Source organism: Hypomesus nipponensis, chromosome 19 (genome assembly GCF_054491055.1).
Source record: "Hypomesus nipponensis isolate SF chromosome 19, ASM5449105v1, whole genome shotgun sequence".
Lineage (NCBI taxonomy): Eukaryota > Metazoa > Chordata > Actinopteri > Osmeriformes > Osmeridae > Hypomesus > Hypomesus nipponensis.
This window is the reverse complement of record NC_140379.1, coordinates 10,944,992-10,965,162: the sequence shown is the minus strand read 5'-3', so window position 1 is coordinate 10,965,162 and position 20,171 is coordinate 10,944,992. Positions and strand designations below refer to the sequence as shown.

Below are 20,171 nucleotides of genomic sequence, written 5' to 3'. Positions count from 1 at the left end.
ATACAAATAATAATAATGTACACCTTGAATTCTAAGCAGTAAATCTTTACAATGTGAGTTGTAATTAAGCTCAAATCAAAGCTATAACCAGAAAAATGAGCCAGTAATCATAATGTAATCTTTGTATTTACATTAACTGTCCTATCTTACAGCAACAGTCCATGCCAAGTGGATCTAGATTGAAATAAATGTGCAAATTGGCTTCTCTCATGCAGCACTTGTGGAGTAATTTCACTAAACCTTAAACAAATGAGTTTGGTTGGAGCAATCAGGCTTACTATAGCCTCCCTAAAAAACAATGCTATATTTCTGTTCATATTTGCATGATAAAAGTTGGTAAATCAGCATTCACACCTACATTAACACCAAAAGTTTAAATACAAATACTAAAACTGTATGTATAAATAGAAACTCCCGGATACTCCCTTGTCACCATGCACTGAATTGCATAATGGTGATCACTGCAGGGATTGTTCAGATGTTCTATTTCAATCTACACGTTTCAAAGCACAAAAATGTGTCAATTGATCATTCAAATATCGAGTTTGGAGGTCCCCACGAAACCAAGCCAAAATTATCCATAAAGGTTAAATTAGAGATGAATTAACAGAGTAAATCTAGTATTGGTATGTGGGATGTTTGTATGTTACAGTAACCACCCTGCATTTCCTCTCACAAAAACTCGTATTATGGCAGTAGTGACAGACACTGGTGGAAAAGGAGCTTGATTTCATCAATGGTTTAATTAATCATCAAAAACTCCCTCCCTCTCCGTGTTCCATCCTCTCTCTATTCTTCAAGATATTCCACCATATCTGATTATCCTCTACTATCCTCTATGCATTATTCAGCACACACTTTCTCTCTAAAACGTGGCAAACAAAAACACCATAGGTCCTTAAACCAGTTCTCCTGACTTCAACTTGCTCGATTCCAGTAGGATGCAAGACCTGCTACCCAACTCCCTGCAAGCAACGTCTCCACAATTCAGGCGTTTCGAGCGGTGAAATACACAACAAAAACGAGTATTTCAAGGCACGGCAGAAGAGTATAGTTCAACAGATAAGTATTTCTGTACCCGTCACTCTACAGACTCTTTTCGGCATGCTTAGTTCATAAACGCCTCATCAGAGAAACAAAGCTAGTAAACCTATTTGGCAGGACTGACCGGAGCTCAAGTAGCATCTAAGATCAGCCATTGTGCGTATTCATCCCTCTTCTTTTCAGAACCACAAAGGATAAAGTAAAATAAAAGCCATGATTCCCGACTTACCTAGTGTTGAGACTGAAGGCTGGACATAGAAGCAGGAGGCAAATCGCTTGGATGAATTTCATAGCTTTGTCTGGCACTCACACTCCGTTTCTCTCTCCCCTTCAATTTGCTTTCTTTTCACCCTTTCGTTGTCTCGCTCCCTCTATCTCTCTCGCTGCTCGTTCACTGGCTGGCTGGCAGGATTGGTAGCACAGTCAGTGCGCATACACGCAGACATACAACGTAGAGATGCAGACAGAGATGAAACACTGGTTCTGTGTGAGGGAGGATCTCTTGCTTTAAATAACACACAGGGATACAGACAGACTTATTAATTGGAAAGACCGGGAGGGGCAAAATCAGAGTGAGACAGGAGAGGGATTTGGAGATGGCACTGTGATGTCAGCATCCAATTCAGCCACTGGTGGTGAGAGGCTTTCTTTCCCATTATCCTGTGACGAATTCCCTTAGCGACGCACCTCCACAATCATATCAATCAGAACCTATTATTATCAGTACTCCAAGGGAAAATAGGAACAATTATCGGGGCATGTGGACTAAAGACAAACAAATACTGAGTCCATTATCAGGAACTGTGATTCAGCTCTAATTGGGATGCTCATAATGTCCACAGTTTACTTAAACCCAACAGGTGAATGGCTGATAAAGAGACAGACTAATTACATGGCCAGATATGTGAAGATATAATTACACTCCCCCTGCCTCCCGCCCTCATGTTGACAGACTTATAATAATAATGATAATAAACGTACACCTTGAATTCTAAGCAGAAAATCTTTACAATGTGAGTATTTGGTGAGGGACTGGTGCTCTTCACCACTATGTAGTGGATTTTGAGCATGTTCTGAGTGAGGCTCCAAGCTATGAAACACAGACGGAATATTAAACAGTCCATACAAAGGTGGAGGTCACACACCATAAGCATGATTAATAATTTTTATTATGGAGGTAATAGATTTTGGAGTCCATTCTCCCTCAGTAGTAGCCCAATGTGTAATTTTGAACTACTTCCACTCATTTATTTGGTTGAATTAGATGACCATGCATGGAAACCCTCAGTGACCGCATGTAATGAGTGCTGTAGACCACAACTTGCTTGGCTACCAGGGATAGTGTCCTCGGTAGGCCACCGTAATCTGTCTTAATCATGTAGCACATTAGCCTGAAAACATTAGTCCAACTGCAGAGGACTAGCTTGTTGCATTTCAAGCAATAATTAAGAATTGTCAAATGGCAAAATTAAGCTGTTTGTACATTGTGTTAGTGATGTTGGTTGAGGTAATTCCCTGAAAATGTTTATCAAGCCAAGACTCATGCATAGTGAAATTACACACTATGGGTTATGTTTATGCTTGAAAAACAAATGTTTAATGTTAGGTTTCCTCTAAGTTTAGAGTGCAGAATACTGAAAGTGAGAAGTGTAATTGAGAGTGGGACTCTCAAGTACTCACTGGGAAGCTACATTTGTTTCAGAACTTCTCCACAAGAAGGCTTACGGTTTCTACACTAATGGTTTTGCTATCTGTCAGGGAGAATGATGATTACTCAACTCTCCAGCATTATTGCTGATGTTGATGTTAAAAGCCTTTGCAGTCTCAGGCTAAACTTTTTTTGAGGAAGAAACATAACACAAAAATGATATCACAAAATTACATTGTTCTTAAAATGAAATTCAGATGTCTTCACATGGTAACAATTCCTGTTAACATTCAGTTTCTCTGCCACAATACATCTACTGTTTCTCCTGTCTTACTGTATTTAAACTGATACCCTAAACATTTCTCACAAGTAAGGAATTTTATGGATTTCTTTACTGTATTCTCTTGAGAAATAGACTTAGAAGTTAAAGATGGCAACACTGTTAATACATGTAATGTTCTGAAATAGTAACATAAAAATTACAACTTATAAAAAGCAGTCCACAGTCCACAGCAAGATGCCTGAATGTAGGCACTATAAAGACTGAGTTTGAATTCATAAAAGAATGTGATCCCTACTATACACTTTACTTACAAGTCAAAAAGAAAGTGATACATAAAAAAACATGGACAGCACGGGACATCAGTATCAAAACAGTATCAGAAAAGCTTAGGGATAGGGGACAGTTTGGCGAACTTCCTTTTTACATTTTAGTACTTATTGCCAGGAAAGAAACAATCCTATTGAATCTGCAATTAAAGCTCTACACAAGAAGAGCTCTCTGTAGTGGTGTAATATAATTACTATGAGATAAGATATGGTGAAAAGACATACACATAACTTCTCAGTTTAACACTTTTGATTTGTGTTTTTTGGGTAATCAATACAATTATACAATTTACACATCTAATGGTTATACCCCTACCCACAATAAGACCCACCCACCCCCAACCAGCCTAACACATGCAGCAGAAGTAAATACTGTAAGATATATATTAGAGTATTACAATACAATTACATACAACCATGCTGCAAAACAAAACAGAAAAGTGAAACAAATATAAAAGGGAGAGAGAGGGCAGGGGGTTGTCATCTAATATCTCTCTTGTAGTGGGCTTTGTATGCTCTCAAAAAAGGGGTCCAGGTTATCTCAAAGCTCTGGAACATTTCAGAGTGTCTCTAATCCATCTACTGAATGTGGGTGGTGTTCGTTCCTTCCATCAGAGTAATATCAAACGATAGAGAGGTGTACACATAAGTTCTCGAAGAACCATAATACAAGGTCAGCGAGTGTTTTTGTAAACATCTGGCAGCATCTTAACTGCTGACAGATGGACGGCTTAGTACATCCCTTCTGAACCTGGCTTATATCAGAAGTCTCAGTTAAATTCTGGTCAAGGAAAGTGTACCTTCACCTAATGGCACATTCCACATGTTTTCCAAAAGCAAGGCAGTTAATGTTAACTAGTAAGGGAGTAAGGTAAGGGGAGCAAGGTTAGTGTGAATTTATACTTTATCCATATTTATGAGGCCAATTCCCCCTTACCCCTTTTCAAATAGCTATACCTGTCAGTGTGTTATGCATCAGCTTGCAGAGTGAGCTGTTGCTGGTTTTAGACAACCGGCTTAAAGAATATCTGTTACAGAATCTTTGCAAGGTAAAGAGCAAGGTATGTTCCCAAGGGATAGCAGACCAAAAATACATATGATCATAATGTTATATTTCATTTGCCAGTTTCATTTAGACAATTTTGGCTATAGAACCAGGTTTGTAATTAGTTTTGTTTGATTCGTTTTCATGAATCCATTAATACTCAATGCTTAATATGACGGCAAATAATCGTAATAGGAGGTAAGCAAAGTCAAAATCCAATTCCTATGAAAAACAGATCATGGCACTACTAGCAGTACTCCTATGTGACCCACAGTAGATTATAAATCACTGATAGAGAGACGTCTATTAGCACTGGCTTTAGGTCAGATATGCTTCCTTGTTTCTTCATTGTCTGTGTAACACAAATGTAATGAAATCATGGTTCATTGGCCATAATAGTAAATGTATCCCTAGCAACAAACAGACAACAAAGTGTTCCCTGTCCTGCATGTGTCATGCATTGTGTCTCTTGTTTTTCTCCAACAGTCAGTCACCAGCCAACCTTTGCTGCCATCTATGTGTATGGGAATGCACCTTGTGGGTGGGACTGGGTGGAACACAGATCATTTTGAAATGCTACTTTAATTAATTATTTAAGTTAATCTTAGTGGAGCAGCCTGAGGCATTGAAAACATACTTTTTAATGATGAAATACACTATATTGCCAAAAGTATTCGCTCGTCTGCCTTCACACGTATATGAACAGGTGACATCCCATTCTTAAACCATAGGATTTAATATGATGTTGGCCAACCCTTTTCAGCTATAAAAGCTTCAACTCTTCTAGGAAGGCTTTCCACAAGGTTTAGGAGTATGTTTATGGGAATTTTTGACCTATCTTCCAGAAGTGCATTTGTGAGGTCAGACAGATGTTGGACGAGAAGGCCTGGCTCGCAATCTCCACTTTAATTTATCCCAAAGGTGTTCTATTGGGTTGAGGTCAGGACTCTGTGCAGGCCAGTCAAGTTCTTCCACACAAAACTTGCTCATCCATGTCTTTATGGCCCTTGCTTTGTGCACCTGAATTCAATGATTTTGATAGCTGAGTGAACACTTTTGGCAATATAGTTTATAGTATTATTTACAGTAAGAAAGACAAAATAAAAAAGACAGATAAATGTAAAATGTCTTGCCTCATAAAGATAGAACCTGTAGCTATGTGACAGGGGACGTACATCTGCTGAGATGGTGAAGTCAGGAGACTCATAGTAATGTCAATGTACAGACGTTATCTTGACCGTATGTTCTGCCTCATGACAACTCTCTGTCCTAGAAACCCAACTTAGACATCAGTGGCAGATAGTTTAAATATTCTTCCCTTGATAGATTAGCAAAATGTCAGGGGAGCATGACAGTTCCCCCTGGTCTTAGATAGACCACCCTGTTAACATTGGTGATTGGAGTTATCAGGGAGATAACTGGTTAAAGTGACATCCACTGGGGGTTGGATATAGGTGTGAAACAGGATGCAAGCCCTGCACAGCAGTTCTTTCACGAGGTGGCCCTGAACTACAACTCAGGTCTGATGATAACTCCTGACACGTGTGCCAGGCCAGGGTTCCCAGTCGGCAGACAAGACACCTGGGTCGGTGGGCAAGTGAGAGCTGGCACGGCTGGCTGTCTGGTGTCTTCTGGACATAGTTGTCTGGGAATGATCTCTCTCTGGCAGGGGAGCCCCATACCTCAGCAGGCTCAACCAATTCCGCCATCTCCTGGGATGGGGCAGGAACTTGGGGAATAGGTCACGCAGTCTACCACTTGGCTATTATATCAGGGACAACTACTAACAATTATTACACTGTACAACTGGTTGTTTAGATCAGGAAATTAGTTTGGTTGGTCATATTTAATGATATTCAACGGGATATTTGGTTTGACAAATTGTATTCCTTACGTTTACCAGTTAAAAAGCAATCTAAGAGTGTTAATCGCTTGTTACAGTAGCTTATCTAGCCAATTTCAATTAGCTAAATTGTACATTTTCAGAGCCTAGCTTCCAGAATATAGTTATAAGTGCTTTCATCCAGAAGATGGTGCCATAGGATAAGTCTACCATTTCCTTTTTGAAAGAGGCTCGGTTGACATTCCAATCCTGTCCACGCTAAGAGAGGCTACTTCACAAAATCCTTTTCTTAAAGAATTGTCTGTAAAATTAATTCTTAAAAATAGTTTATACCAGCATAGTCAGATTATAGACTATACTATCTTATTAAATTGTAGTCAACAGCTCATTTGAATACTGTTAAAAGAAACTCCTGATAATAATGTCATTGTATAGCCTCTAGCACCAAATAATAATATACAAAAAAAAAATATGCAACATGTCTGACACATCATTGTTTTAAAGTTATGCTCTGGAGATGTTGCTGTGTGTATTTTTGGAATGGATTCAAATTGTACGCTAAGCATGTTAATGTGTTGTGGCTGTTGTAAGTATATTGTTGTACAAGTGTACAAAACCGAGAGTCAATGGGAAAACAACAAATGTTTTAAAATGCAGCATTTGTAAATTTGGCTTGGGTGGAACGAGTACATGTCACCTGCTTTGTTTCTGTAGACTTGCAAGGGAAACATTTCACTTGATTGAATCCACAATTTATCATTGTTATGATTCACTGAGCATTACATTGGTACCTACTTACTGTACCATCACTCTTTGCTTGGTGTGCTCTTGAATCAAAGCCGTTCCTCAGAGAGGCCTGGGTTGCTGTATTTCAGAAATCGAATGAGCCAGCACCAAATCCCCGGTGTTGTTTGATATCTGCTGTACCTGAGCACTGACAACATCCTGAGTGGGCTGTTCCGTATGATTCAATTTGTAGTTCCACCTTGGCAATGAGACTGAGATTCCATCCATCCTGTAATGAGGTCATTCATTTTCCTTTGATGCAGTGAGTGGTTGACCAGTTTTGTAACTTGAGGTGGCAGCCAGAGCCTGGAAGACTGAGTCACACACCAAACCCCAGGACAACAGGAGCAGTCTACGGGTCTACTGTCAAGCTGTTGATGATATCTTAACCTCTGTCTCACTCGATGTGTCCTTGAGGGAACTGTCTGTTTTGTGAGAAGATAATTGATTTCTTGATTGATGTAATTTCCTACCATTGGCTGCGAGGTGTTCAAGACAAACAACACAGAAAAGCAAGGCATATGGTTCTAAAGAAAAAACACTGGTTCAGATATTATTATTTTTTCAATTATTATTTAAAGATGTACTGTACATGCATAATATAGAATGAAACATGTTGTGTTTGACAAATAATTTGAAAAATAATTATACTATACTGTACTCTCAATCAGACTTGATGCAGGGCATGACCAAAAGGCCAGACTTCCCAAAGATCATCACAGTCTTCTGAACAAACTCTGGAAACATATGTTACAGAGGAGTTTGACCTCAAATGGAAGCAACCGTCATGTTTTCCCACTGGGAAAATATGAATGTGCAGCAAATAAGATTATCATTTTCTAGTGAGTAGAAGAGGGAAGCTAAATAAAGCTGGAAAAAAGCCTTGAGTCCTGAGTCTCCTGGGAAGTTGGACAAAAGATCAGGATTTGATGCAGGTGGCGTTCAATAATTCATGGCTTTGTAAGACTCACTTCAAGTTATGAAAGCTGTATGTGGCAGCCAATCTTTTTCACTTTTGCACTGCTAGTAGGCATCTTGCCGTGTTTCTATTATTTCCGATCTGATACACCTCTGTTTGGTACTTTTTCATGAAACTGGATTTGTGACCCTTAAGCTGCACTATAGTCCCTTCACACTTGCAATGGAAATTCCAAACAGTTTTTGTGTCCTGTTTTGTTCTCAAAAGAACCATTTGGCTGAATTTGTATGAAAAGTTATCAATATATCCTGACCACTAGTAAGAGTAGCCCACCTCAGCTGTTTCAATATTTTCTAGTGTAGTTTTGTATTTTTCACTGTTTATGTTCCCCCTTTGTGCTTCCCCTACCTCTAATGTAAATATGCATTACATACCATTCTTCATTTATTCTGTTTGTGCGATGTTTGTGTTTACTACTGATCTATATTATTTTGCAATATATATTCTGGGCAACCACAGTCATTAGATTATCAATCTCTCCCCTCCCTCACTTCACCCCAAACCTATATGAAAGTTATATATTTATTTAAAACATGCAGGAAATACAGCCCCCAATTGCACCTCCTCCTTAAAACCTGGTACCCTGAGCACTAATCTCCCATGAACACACCGGAAACACTCTGCCAAACACCACCAATCTGGTCGCCCACTCTTGCATTCCCACAGCCCGTGTCTCTGCCTTACACTCATACACCCTCAGTCATACATCCTTGCTTGTAACATGGCGGAGGTATATTTGTCTGATGATTACTACGCTCTGGATAATAGGATGCATTAATCATATGACAGCGACAGGAAATGATGTGGCAGCTAAAATACAGAAAACGCTTATCTTCTCTCTCCTCTTTTCTCTTCTGCTAGTACAATGCCATGCTCAAATTCCTCCTATTAACTGAAATCTATACCTTTCCCTTTGCAACTCTGAAATACTGAGACACATGAAATGTGGTTTTTCATTACGGACAGTACGTGATTCTAGCAACCTCCACCCCACCATGTATGCACACACACACACACACACCACCTTTATTTTCTTTGCTGTGTCTCTCCACCATGCTCCTTCCCACTCTCTTCATCTGTCTGCTGCTTCCTCATTCTGTATATTTTCCTCTTTGTCTTTCCTCAATCCCCTTCACTCTCCCCAGCTAATTTGAATCAAGTTGGAAATGGGGACATTCAAGTAAACAGCATTCATAAGATGCTGTCAATGCAATCAGAGAACATTTCTTTATCTCTTTCTTTCCTCTGTTACCTACCCCTCCCTTCTTGTCTTCCAATACACTGCAGCTCCTCCTTCTACCTTGCTCAGCAACGGCCCCTCCCTCCCTTCCTTTCTTTCTTTCTCTCTCTCTCTTTCTCTCTCTCCCTGTCTCCCTCACACTGGTGCCTCGCTCAGCTAGGTGCAGCATGTATGTAAGCGTGTGCAAGCCACCGGAGCCTCTGTTTACATGTGAGCCTATCAGTGTTGCCGGATTTAGCGCATCTGGAGGACAGAGAAATCTCTTCTGCCCCTCGCCCAGGGACCCTAATTGTTTTATCTTTCCTCAGGAATTCGCTTTTTCCATTTGAATCCGTCCCAATGGCCACTTCAATCCCTCTCTCTCCCCTCTCTGATGAATTTTGGATTTCCTTGGCAACATGGAGCAGCTTGAATTAGAATTCTCTGCATGACGATCCTGGTAAGGACTGTGTCTGTTCCTTCGGCTTTAAGCACTGATGCACTGAATCAGATTTATTATGGTGCAGTGCTGGGGTAGAATCACCAGAGAAGAAATTAACGACTGCAAAAATTTGAAAGGACAGAAAAAGAGGCGATGATTTATTAAATATTTAGCTAGAATTATTTTTGCTGTGTCATCCTAATGCAGTGTTTTGTGGTCCTATGTGTAAATGCAGCTCACTGATTGCATGCATGTGTAAATGTATATACTGTATGAGAGCGAGAAGGAATGTGTGTTTGTTCATGTGTATTTCTGTATGTGTGTGTTTGCACCTGTTTTTTTTATGTGTTACGATGCCCCTACATGTGTGTTTACTAGTGTATTGCTTTGATGTTCATCTGTATGAAAATCTGTGTGTGCACCTGTGTCTGTGTATTCCAGCAGTATTTGCAGGGTGAGTAATAGAGTGTTCAAGCTTTTTGTTTCTGATTGAATGCTTTAACATACTGATTTTGTTCCCTTCTAATCATCTCTCATTAGTGTTTTTTAGGAGACCACAAACATGTCTGGCCTAACATCTTTTTGCTTTGTTTATGTAAATGCTCCTATTTAATCTCAAAGCATTTGCTGTATTCATTCCTCGGGGTTAAATAATATCATAAAGGTATTTCAAGTGCCACAGGTTGCAAGGTGGGGGTGGGTGGGATCTTTGTTCCATTATGTATGTAGGTCAAACAATCCAGTCATTTCCTTTCATCTTGCAGCCTTTACTATTTGCATTCTTCATAATGGTGTCTGCGGTATGCTGGCATAGACTCCTATGCTCCCATGTTAAGCGTGCAACACTACAGCTGCAAGCCATAGGTTGACACATCAGGTGAAGTGTTTGCTTATGCACAGAGGCACCACAATGCTTGATGTTCTCTGAGACTCCCAGAAATAGGTTTGATTAAAAAAAAGTGTGTTCAACCTTCAACTAATGTGCTGTAGTAATTGAATATAAAACTTTGTGCAGGAAAATAACATATTAATAATCACTGCTTGGACATGAGAAACCACATTTTACCCCCAAATCAATATTGTTTATGGTTAAAGTACCTAACATGCTAAGCCCAACATGAGTTTATCTTTTGCATGGCCAATATTACAGTTGTCTGACCCATAAACATGCATCATCAGCTATGCTGATTCAATGAAATACATGCATTATGTAATTGTCTGTTCATGAATGGCGTTTTAAAACCATGTTAGTGCAACGCCATTCCAGATAGTTTCAATACACTTTCCGCTGGTGTATTTATGTAGATGTTTGCATAATTGTGACACATCAGACAGGAAGTAGTCAACTCAAAACTGTTCTGACTCTGTAAGCCAACCAAAGCACAATTACTGTTACATTACAATTTTTATTATTGTTTTAATCTTCCAATTTGATTTCATGGCTGCCTTTGTTAAAATTCACATTGGGTACATCTTTTTCCCCAAAATTATTTCAAACATGTATATAGACTACTTGCAATTCCAAGATGGAGTACTATACTACAATTTGAATTAATCAGGTTATGTTGTTTCAAATTGAAATCTGTAATGAAAAGGCATGTACTTTAATGTATTGCATACAAGTAATCACATACTTGGTCATATAATAATATAATACTATTTAAAATCAATATAATGGATGATATTAATGATCAGAAATTATCTTTCAAAGAGACCTCTTTGATTGCCGTCTACTGTAGATGATTAAACCTTGATGAGATCTATATTTTTAGTCATTGTATGGTTTGCCAACATGGCTTGATCTCATGTCTTAAATACTACACACTACATCCATATACTGTATTATGTTATACAGTTAATAAACTGCCTGTCCAAATGATATGATCGGCTGTAAACTCAAGCATTTAATGAATTGAAAATGTAATGCAGTGCAGTATACATCCCTGCATTATGCAGATTTAGTATACGACTGTCTTTCTTCATGTTCTAGGTAGGATAATTCTGTAGCTTTTACCGAGTAACACAAGTATAAAATGGCAGGATCCCCTAGAATCTGTAAATAACGGCAGCAGGACTTATTGACAGAAGCCTCTGAAATCAGGACATGGCAGCACAATCGTCTATATAATGGCAGCAACTGGTTATTGAGGGGGTCCTACTGACAAAAGGAACCTCTAGAATCAGGGCATTGCAACATAATAGTTATTTTCTGTCACTATAAAAAGGAGACACAATTAAGAAGGTCAGACAACATGTATGGTCCAGCCTGGTGACAGGAAGAGATGAGAAGACACCAGGCAGATCAGTCAGAGAGGACTCAATCTCATTTTCCATAAATGTATTCAGAAGGTCACAGTGCTGCTCCTCGGCAGCAGCCTCCCCCATTTAAATTTAATCATAACAGCTTTATGTAAAATATGAGACAGCCATAGAGGCGGATAGGGGGTTGAGTCTCCCTCTGACTCCTACACTTGACTGGTTTCATACTCTGGCATTTCTATGTATTTAAAAATGGATCCAGTGATTCTGTTCCCCCGATGTTACAATACTGTTGTGAATATTTCAGTGAATCTAGTTGTGAGACTATAGCGTGGAGATTTGCCTAAATTAATATGTGAGGCTCACTGGTAATTATTATATGGCCGATTTTGTATGAAATCTAACAAAATCACTCATTGTACTGTCGATAAAGGGGTCTAAGAAGCTTGGCCAGTGTAGAATTGCCTCAGGGATTGCATTGAGCCCCATTTCTTTCCAATTCAACTCCAAACTAGTATCCCTGTTGGTTCAGAGGGGAAAAGGTTTGTGTAATTACCAGCTTAGGCTGAATATAGCGGTGAATTTCAAGCGGAATGGGTGTTAATGAGGAAAAGATGCAGCCTTTATGGAATTATTATTAGACATTGTCAGACAGCCGAGAGACAGATCCATGTGGAAATATTACCAATTAGACTCAGTGCAGACTTCAAACCACAAGCCATTTTATACAAAACAAAGCATCGAAATGAAGTGAAACCAACTGACGGTACAACATGTTGACTTTCCCGTTGGTGCTTGCCGAGATGTGTCATCAACCATGGTTGTTTGCATATTGCATAAGTCGGATGTTCCCTGAATCATACATTGTATTTTGTATCTGATACTACATGTCCTGTTCATCTTGTAAAGGTAATTCATGCTTTGATGATGCAGAGTGAAATGTTTCTACACAGACGTATGCCTTTGGTTTTCCCAGTTGAAACCTTGATAATGTGATACAAGGGGTGATTACTGTACAATGTGTGGTACTGTACAAATAGTTACACTTTATAGCAACATCGACTATCCTCTTGATTTTAAGTGATGCAGTCCAATTACTTTTTCCAACAGATAACTCAATCTGATTATGGTCACTGAAGAGAAGTAATAGGCATTGAACACATCAGGGATGATTGTTTTGGGTTTTTTACATGCATGCAGGGGAACTACAGGACATAAAGCAAAATATATTTCTGAAAATCAACCAAAAAGACTGTCAAATATACAGTTTTAGTATGTTTTTCAAAGCACCAAATTGTAATCTTATCGCAGCCCATCTTGCAATATTAACATGTACTACAGTATAGTGGGACACTTATCTGGGATTCTTTGTTGCAGACACATGATTTGGAAGGTGAACAACATTCCCTGTTCAAATAGAGCAGTAATAATGTATTTCCACATTATCTCAGATTCTCTCTAGAATCATCACTACATTATGCTTGACATACATTTTTTCTGTTTACTTCAAATGTGTAAGCATTGGTCCTGGTAAAGACAGGAACAAGACTTGAAACATCCTTTGTTGAACACAGGGAAAAGATTTAACAGTTGTCAAAGTATTTTATTTTACATTCATTTGTTAAATTATTTCCCTTAATAATATACTGTTGAGTGGACATGATCAAAATGTTGATCTTCTCAGTTTCTTTGCTGAAGCTGTTTTGTACTATAACTCCTGTGACTGACAGGCAAAGTGGGAACATTAGATTACACTTTCACAGTCTGTCTCAAGTATGGATGTAGATGTCAGCATCAAGGTGTCCAGTATTTTTGCCTTAAGTCAATTTAACAGATTCTTGTCTCTCAAAAAGTAATGCTTTGATATCAATCTTAGTGTTGTCAGAAACTAAATCAAAGGAGCCTCACTGTGGAGTTGGAAGAAAATGCAAAGCAATACCGTAAAAACTCAAATGAAAGTATTTGGATCTGACCTTATCCATACTTACACAATATGCATTGCTGTCTATGACTGATGAGCTAAAACATTTAATTGTAACTGATGTGGCCCAGTTACCAAGTAAAATCTGTCAGTTTAATGTCAAAGATAAAAACTCTTCTTGCCCAGAAGACTTCTTTTGCACCTAAGGTTAGAGTTTCAACTTTAAACCTAGTCTAGTCTCGTTATCACAATTATAAGATATGGTGCATAATATAGTATTGTACAACTAGACAACTTCATATAAAGGTGAAATAGCCCATATGGTACAGTATGTAATATGTAGATTAATTTGACAGGAGAGAGGTGGGAAGGAGCACTAGGAAAGGGAAGACTGATGAAATGGCAACATTTTGTGAGAGGAGAAACTGTCAGAGTTTAATGAAAAGGAATATCCAGAATGGAAAATGCTAGCAGTCAAAGAGAGAGAAGTGAAAGGGAGAGGCTATATGTCCACTGTGATTCCTCCCAAGGTCATTGTCCAAAGAAGAGGAGGTGAATAGAGACAGGTGGAGAGAGACAGTTCCAGGTAGAGAGAGTTCTAGGATTTACATTTCAGTGGGGGGATTTTCTCCTCCGAGAGTGAAAATAAATATGATTGTGCTATAAATTCTAATACAAGCGTTTGTGATTTGGAAAGTAATTCAAAACAGAGCAATAAGGCCATTGGCTCGTTTGACATTCTTAGGATGTTTTTAATCACGTTTGAACCCCTTAATTCATCTAAATGCAATGTACTATTACAATGACTCTTACAAGACATTTTTGAATTACTGGACACAACTCAGATCACTCTCATTATGCATGTCACCACACTGCATAAAAAAAAAACATGAATATTGAACTGTAGCACACACTCATGCACCAGATATACTGTACAGACATAGTAGTTCTTAAAACAATTTTTAGACAGATGTAAACAACCCCAAAATAATCAGTGCTGGAGGTAACGAGTTACAAAGTAACGGATGACAGTAACGATATTACTATTATAGGTAACGAAGTAAAGTAACGCATTACACTAAAAATATTGGTAACTACACTACTTTACTAGACCTCAGGAACGCGCTTTCCGGCGTTGCCCAAGCCATTTTTGCCGGTCCGAAAAGTTCTCTTTTAGTGGCCCTTGCATGCTTGCCTGTGTGCTTGCTTGTCTGGGCACCGTTGCCACAGAGACCGATTTCAGTTACAATTACAATACACTATGTGGAAAGGCTAAGAGATGCCCTTTGCCCTTGACAATTGAAAAACAAAGTGATGAAAGGGCCATGATGTTTGTCCATGTGCCTTTGCGTTAAATTTGGACATTTGCTTAAAACATTTGAAAGTAAATGGATGTATGGGATACCAAGTATAGATGCATTGCATTAAAATTCTGTCTGAGATAGGCTACCAGACAACAGTCATACAGAAGAAGTGAAGATTTATTCATGAAACCCCTTTTGACCTGTTTACTGAGCCTCTCTAAGTGAGACAACTTATGGCATGAACAGATGCAAGTGCGTAATTCATTTTTATCAATGAACATGTTCTGTGTATTCACAAGTCATCTAATAACTCTTTATTCAGGAAAGGTCCAGGAGATAGGTTCACACAGAAACTAAAAGAAAAAATATTTCAGCGACATCATTCAGCAACTGATGCAGACTTTGAATTTGAGAGATATCGTACACATGAAGCAAATAAATAAACCATTTCGGTGGAATAGACACCTACTGGTTTGTTGTTTATGTTCAAATAACAGTCCTTTGCATAGTAATGCTATAACTTTGATACAACCTGGCATTTGCAAAGTGTAATTTGAGTTTATACACCATGGGCAGAATCCTTTGACCCACCCTGTCAGGTGGATATTTTGTTCAATAAAAAAGTTGTCCCACAACTCACAAAACATAAGGCCTGATCAAGGACCACTGCTGGGCCACCAAAGCTCACTTCTATTATGTTTTGTTAACAATAATGATAACTGGCACCAATGTCATTATTGCTAATTCAATCAGTCTAAATAGCTGATTCAGCTACCACTTCTCAGGGACGACATTATGAATATTTGATTATACAGTAGATAACCATTTTTCCACTTGATACTGTATTGATAATCCACTACAGTTTTATAAAGACATTACACTTCTCCTTTTACATATTTAGGAGTATGTGCTAGCTTTATGGATACATTTCATTATCAGAATTAAATATTTTTATAGGATAAATGTTTGAATAAAATGAGAGTTAGTAGATTTGTCATGGAGAACATGGATAGAACAGGGCATAATATCAGGGCATTGGATATAAGTCTTATTTATAGTTTATATAATAATGTACTGTATCATTTGGTGTCCATCACATCCCATCTTGGAAACCAAACATGGTAGCAGAGGTAAATGTACTAACCATCCAATATTTTGTAGTCATCTATTTCCAAATAGCTATCACTTGAGGAAGTGGTGGATACAATTCACAAGTAAAACTCTGTTAGAAGTTTGTGTTGTGCACAAAATCTATTGTCTACCAGTCTTCATTACCAAGAGAAAAAGAAACAAATGCATTGTCTACTGATTTTCACTTGTCCCTTTAGCTTTGTTTTGGTTTTGGTCACGTAGAGTCCTCTCAATAAAAAGAACCCAGAGCTATTATTCTGAGTTAGCATAAGGCTTGTCAGAGAAGGCTGCCCACATACAAGGCTGGGGCTCAAATTATATGATCAATGTGGGAAGTAGAGCTTGAAGGCTTCTACAAGTTAAAGCACCCGAGTCGAAAGTAAATAGGGTTCAAAAAGAGTCTCTCTCTTCATTTATTGCTGCTTGGCAGCAATCTCAGTGGTGTATCACACCAAGGTCAACATCCAGACAGTTGGATAGAAATAATCTGTTTAGTTTCCAAGCAATTTATTTGTGAAATCTAATGTATAGAATCCTTGAAACAATACCTATGTCACTGTTTGTTCATTTATATGCTGCTGATTACTACTGAGAGCTGCATGCTCCAAAGAAGAACAGAGATACTTAAACAAAACTGAGTTTAAATGGGTTAATGTATTTACGCTACGAAGGGCAATGAAATTACATTTTAAAATAGGTCAAGAGCAGAACAGTAATAGTTTTGGTGATACATTTACTTTCAACAGCTTTCCTCTCTGAAAAGCCCATAACAGGAAATGGACTAGCCACAAGATGCTACACAACATTTAAATATTTCAGAAATAACACTGTATACTGATTACATTTGAGTTTTTAAAATTCAAGTTGCAAACTGACCAAATATATGAATGACAATGACACATGTAAGAAGAGTTATATCCTCTATAAAATACTTGACATAAATACAATACTTATACTTGCAAAACACAACTAACATATAACTTAACCCTCTTATTTCCTTGTGTTTACATAGGTAAACAGAAGGATGGTTTCTGGGGAGGCAGGTGGGCACAGCTACCTGGTGGCATGCTGGCAGCCCATCCTGGTGCTGATGCTGGGCACTGTGCTGTCTGGCTCAACCACGGGCTGTCCGTCCCGCTGTGAGTGCAATGCTCAGGAGCGCTCGGTAGTGTGCCACCGACGGAGACTGGCAACACTTCCTGAAGGCATACCCATTGAGACTAGACTACTGGATCTTAGCAAGAACCGCCTGAGAAACCTGGGGCCCGAAGAGTTCATCAGCTACCCTCAGCTAGAGGAGTTGCAGTTGAATGAGAATACTATCTCGTCCATCGAGCCTGGGGCTTTTAGCAACCTTGTTGGTCTGCGGACTCTAGGACTGCGCACTAACCATCTCAAGCTCATTCAGCTGGGAGTCTTCACAGGTCTCAGCAACCTCACCCAACTAGATATTAGTGAAAACAACATTGTGATCCTGCTGGACTATATGTTCCAGGAGCTTTACAATCTGAAAACCCTGGAAGTAGGTGATAATGATCTGGTTTTCATTTCACCCAGAGCTTTCCATGGACTCAGCAATCTAGAAAGGTTCACCATGGAGAGATGCAACCTAACCTCTGTGCCCACGGAGGCCCTGAGCCATCTGCAAAACTTGCTATCGCTGCGGCTACGCCATCTTAGTGTCAATGTCATCCGAGATTACTCCTTCAAGAGGCTGTACCGTCTCAGGGTCTTAGAGATTTCTCATTGGCCCTCCCTGGAAACAATGACGCCGAAATGCCTGTATGGACTAAACATAACATCTTTGACCATCACAAACTGCAATCTGACTGCAATCCCCTATCAAGCCATCCGCCATCTGGGGCACCTTCGCTTTCTGAACCTGTCCTTTAATCCCATTCACAATGTGGAAGGGAACAAACTGCACAATCTAATCAAACTCCAAGCTATTTACTTGGTGGGAGGGAGATTAGCAACTATCGAGCCCTACTCTTTCCGTGGACTGAACCACCTCAGAATCCTCAACGTATCCAGCAATAGCCTGAGCACCCTTGAAGAGTCTGTCTTTCACTCAGTGGGGAATCTGGAGACCCTGGCTTTATATGATAACCCCCTATCCTGCGATTGCCGACTGCTGTGGGTCTTTCGCCGGCGTTGGAGGCTCAACTTCAACCGGCAGCAACCCACCTGCTTTTCACCGAGTGCCGTGCAGGGCAAAGAATTTAAAGACTTCCCCGATATTCTCCCTTCTGATTACTTCACCTGCCAAAAGTCTAAAATTCGAGACCACAAAGCCCTACAGAGGCATGTGGATGAGGGGACCACTGTGCATTTCACTTGCCAAGCAGATGGTGATCCAGCTCCTGTGATAATGTGGCTATCTCCCAGGAAGCAGTTCATCACAGCCAAATCCATTGGCCGACTTACAGTGTCAGCTGAAGGAACACTAGAGGTCCGCTACGCTCAAATCCAGGACAACGGTACCTACATGTGCACTGCGATCAATGCAGCTGGAAATGATTCAAGACCAGCTCATCTGCATGTGCACAGTTACTCCCCCAACTGGCCCCATCAGCCCAACAAAACGTTTGCCTTTATTTCTAACCAGCCCAGCGACGATGGTGCCAACGGAACCCGGACCATGGTTCCTTTCCCGTTTGATGTGAAGACTCTGGTTATAGCCACTACCATGGGATTTATCTCTTTCCTTGGTGTTGTCCTCTTCTGTCTTGTTATCCTGTTTCTGTGGAGTAGGGGGAAAGGTAACGCAAAGCCAAACATAGAGATTGAGTATGTGCCACGAAAGGCAGAAGCCGGTGAAGGCAGTCCTACTGATGCCCCACGTAAATTCAACATGAAAATGATGTGAGACTCAGATATTGGTAACCTCACTGACTTTAAAGGAGGTTGGATACAATATGATCTTGCAATACACGTTGAATTGATGGGAGTTTCAGAACATACACAGCAGAAAAAGTCTCTTGAGACAATATCCAAGACTGTTTTACCTTCAGGGACTGAATCTTAAGAAGCAAATGCTGAATTTCAAGTATTGGACTTTATGTCAGTTTTTATGGGCAATAGATAAATAAGCCAGTCCTGTTGTTTGCTCCTTTGTGTCAGTAAAGGGAGATTGTCAACCTTATATAGCCTTTTGACTAAATGTATTTTTCTTGTTCTTTCCATGTACATTAAGCAATGGACAGAGAAGCATTGGTAAAAACAATAGTTGAAAGCACAAAACTTTTCAAAGGTCGCAGTTCTTGGCAAGAGACACAATATCATGATTGAGACAAGAGCGAGAGTAAATAATTTGTTCATTTATTTTTCCAAAGTATTATGCTTGACAATCCTAGAAAGTCAATGACTGAGATGATTGATAAGTATTGTATGATGTACAGTATTCTGTTAATTTTTCCAGGTGCATGTGCAGTAGCACTGTGCTTTCCAAACCCTTGTTTTGTATAGTCACACATTCATACAAAAAACCTTCATACATCATCGTACAATACTTTTGGCGTTCATGATTTGATGCCTTACGTTTTCTTTGTGTGTTTTCAATGAACTAGAACAGGCTGTTATAATGCACATGCTCATGTTAAATGTATTTTTATTTGGTAGAATAAATACCCAGCCATAGTACTGAAGTTAATAATGTGTTATGGACAGATGAAAGGCCAATTAAAATAATAGCATTGTATACATTTTGGGTAATTATTTTATCATAACCTGTGTGTATGAAAGTGGTATTCCCAAAACATGTGATGTGTTCATTCTTTATGACAGTATGTTTTAGGTGATTTTATTGTGACATCCACATGTATCTTATGATACAAACTCACAAATTTACTGCATGGTAGTGTAGTTGCCATCCAAAACACATACTTTGACATTTCAAGATTGCAGGTTTAAAACCTTGCCAACATAATCCAGCCTAATAA

The 20,171-nt window shown here is 39.2% G+C and overlaps 2 protein-coding genes across 2 annotated transcripts in view; one reads left to right on the top strand and one right to left on the bottom strand.

The window, feature by feature from the left end:
* luzp2 (leucine zipper protein 2) overlaps window positions 1-1,406 on the bottom strand; it is a 72,057-nt gene extending 70,651 nt beyond the window's left edge. Inside the window, exon 1 of the mRNA XM_084682552.1 lies at window positions 1,274-1,406. Within this exon, the coding sequence (XP_084538678.1) occupies window positions 1,274-1,335 (62 nt within the window). The 5' untranslated portion in view covers window positions 1,336-1,406. The remainder of the gene's footprint in view (window positions 1-1,273) is intronic.
* Window positions 1,407-9,621: 8,215 nt separating this feature from the next.
* Window positions 9,622-19,799, top strand: lingo1b (leucine rich repeat and Ig domain containing 1b). The gene is made up of 2 exons (XM_084682332.1): window positions 9,622-9,633; window positions 17,243-19,799. The coding sequence occupies exons 1-2, from the start codon at window positions 9,622-9,624 to the stop codon at window positions 19,097-19,099; spliced, it is 1,869 nt and encodes a 622-aa protein (XP_084538458.1). The 3' UTR covers window positions 19,100-19,799.
* The last annotated feature ends 372 nt before the right edge of the window (window positions 19,800-20,171 follow it).